This window comes from Propithecus coquereli, unplaced genomic scaffold (genome assembly GCF_000956105.1).
Source record: "Propithecus coquereli isolate 6110/MARCELLA unplaced genomic scaffold, Pcoq_1.0 Scaffold339, whole genome shotgun sequence".
In the NCBI taxonomy this organism is placed as follows: domain Eukaryota; kingdom Metazoa; phylum Chordata; class Mammalia; order Primates; family Indriidae; genus Propithecus; species Propithecus coquereli.
Genome location: NW_012149052.1, coordinates 1,560,081 through 1,563,112, shown reverse-complemented (window position 1 = coordinate 1,563,112; position 3,032 = coordinate 1,560,081). Strand labels below are relative to the sequence as shown.

At 33.9% G+C, this 3,032-nt stretch overlaps 1 protein-coding gene across 1 annotated transcript in view; it reads right to left on the bottom strand.

Moving 5' to 3' along the window:
* The window catches only part of VPS13A (vacuolar protein sorting 13 homolog A (S. cerevisiae)), a 262,251-nt gene that overhangs the window by 140,977 nt on the left and 118,242 nt on the right, over window positions 1–3,032 (bottom strand). The window contains 1 exon segment of the mRNA XM_012650655.1: window positions 1,180–1,327. Within this exon segment, the coding sequence (XP_012506109.1) occupies window positions 1,180–1,327 (148 nt within the window).

Sequence of the window (3,032 nt, the reverse complement as noted above, 5' to 3'; positions counted from 1 at the left end):
GAAGACAATTTTTCCATGGCCCAGGGGAAGGGGGGACTTCAGGTGGTGATGTGAGCGATGGACAGTGGGTGGCTGTAAATACAGATGAAGCTTCACTCCACGCCTGCCGCTCACCTTCTGTATGCACCACCCCGCTTCCTAAGTTTCATAGAAGAAAATTTTTCCCTGGATGGAGGGCAGGGGGAGCGCTCAGGTGGTTCCAGTTCCTAACAGGTCTATTAGGTTCCTAACAAGCCAATGCCCACTGGGGACTGCAGAGTTAAAGCACGCATATTATCTTATACACTAAGATTTTCAATTGATATCATGTCATGTCTTAAGCTCTGAATACGCTTTTGACTTAAAACTCTGAAATCTCTAACATGATCATTTTAAATAAAATGTTTACAGAGAGAAATAGAAAGGAAAATGAGAGAGGGGATTTGTTAAGTGGGTTTCTTAAAGAAATCTCCCAGAGTACATGTTGATGTCACTTCAGCAAACCATGTCAGATAGTTTTGACTTTCATCTAGTCAGAGGGAAAAATATGGACAGTTTCATTAGATATGTGTGAAGCAATATCAACCAATAAGGAGGTAAAGCTACATAAATTCAACTTATCCATTTTTAAAACACTTTCTCTTCTTTTATATACTGTTTTTCTGAGTTATTTCATATATTCCCATGGCTTTAAATACCATCTATATGCTGATGACTTCCAAATTAGTATTTCTAGTGTGGACCTCTCCAATAAATTTGATATTAATGTATCTAACTGACTACTTAGAGCACCATGTCATATTTGTTTCCTTCATGAAAGTTACCACAATTTATAATTATTTTTATTATGTGTCTGTTCACTTTTTTTACTATCTAAGTACTACTACACTTTCCAGACCACTATCACCACCAACCCTTACACTGGACTGGTAAGTTCCATGAAGTCAGAGACAATGTCATAGCTTCCTTGTCACTGTATCTCCAGTTATCTGGCACAGGGATCAGGGCTTAGCACATAGTAGACACTCTAATATTTGTTCAAAGAATGAGTGGAGATTGTTAAATGAATTCTAAGTTAATATAGCCACCCTCTGATTCTGACCAAGGTGTTCATATGTATATAAATTCCATCAGAAAAAAAATCTTATGACTCCTAGCAATATTTTTCAACAAACAAATCAATAAGCATCCAAAAGTTACCTCCATCGGTTTTAGCTGAGCGTTTACATTAAAACAAGGAATTTCCTGATACCACTCCCAGCATAAATTTCGCTCAACAATGACTTCAAGATTTAATGGCAGTAATAGATCCAGTACTTCCTGGTATGTATCATTAATAAATACAGATCTATAAATAGAAATAAAATTGTTTTGAATTGTTTCATATACATTCAGATAGTAAAAAAAAAAAGAGTAGCTGAAATTTATCATTTTGTATACGAATAGCAGAAATCAGTAATTTATTGCATATAAAGAGAAAAATAAAATCCATCAGGCTTTTTACATGTCAAAATGAGAGATGTTCCATCCCACTAGAAACCCAGGTGACTTTGTCTCATCTGAAGTGTTCCACACTACAGAGAAACGAATTATTAAAATAGAATTTTGCAATACAGTAAGAAGTGCCAAATTTATGTAAGTTGTACAGTAAACCACTAAAATAAGAATTATCTTTATACAGTTTATAAACAAACATTATGTAAGACCTCACTAAAAATATTTTAATTCACCAATTTAGATACGTAACAAAACACCACACATCCCCTTACTTTGTAAAAAATAAGTAGCACCATATGAAATTTCTATTTCTGTGAATCAAAATAGCTGAATATATACAATTTCATATTAAATTGAACCATATTTGCTTTTCCAAGCACTTATAAAGGTAGGTCTGATGCTCAGGAACAAAGAAAAGAGTAGCAGGCCACTGAATCCCTTCAAGTGGCAATGTGACCAAAGAAGCCTCCCACTGAACCTTCAAGTGACAATCTCAAAGTTACTCCTCAATAATATACGCATATTTTAATGGGTGGCAAATTCTTAAAGTAGGGTATGAAGCTATGACTACAGAATTTTAGGTATGATTTACTCAATGGGAGAGAAATATGGGAGTTCATCAAGGCTCTCACAGAATGCCTGGTGTCAAATCATTTTATGAATCAACTATAGAGTAACATTATACTTATATATGCATGCATGCTTGTAGTCTCCACTTAGCAGTAATAACTTAAGGAATCTAACAGTCCTATACTGCATATATAATTTTAATAGCTATGTATTACAATATATGGCTATATACTGTATATAGCCATTTATTGTATAAAGCCAATATGGCTATATACCATAATCATTTATTTAATTAACCTTCTATTATTAAAATTTTATGTTGTTTCCAATTCTTCACTGTAATAAATACTTGAATCATTATCTCTGTATATATCTTTGAGTAAATTTCTTTCCTTCGAGCAAATTGTAAGAAGGAAAATTACTATGTCAAAACATTACTTCCTCTGGAAAAACTTTTCTTATCAGTATTAACCTATAACCGGGTTAGATATTTTTCCTGGTGCTCCCACAAGTACCTTGAACTTTTTCCATCATTGCATTTAATATAATGAATTTTAATAGTTTATTATGTTCTCTGTGGTTCCAATTAGAATGAATGCTTCATGAGGACAAGTACTGTTTATCTTATTCTTTGCTATGTTGTCAGTACTTAGCTCAGATAATTGGCATATGTCATATTGTCAATAAATATTCGTGAAATTGCATTCAAGAAATTGGATTAATGTATGAACAACAATATAGGTAGTCACAAATATTAATACTCATCTTTCTTCACTTACTTTCTAAGAAGCTGTAATTATATTTTTAAATATCAATTATTTTAAAATTATTTCAGGCTGGGCGCGGTGGCTCACGCCTGTAATCCTAGCACTCTGGGAGGCAGAGGCGGGTGGATCGCTCAAGGTCAGGAGTTTGAGACCAGCCTGAGCAAGAGCGAGACCCCGTCTCTACTAAAAAATAGAAAGAAATGATCTGGACAACTAAAA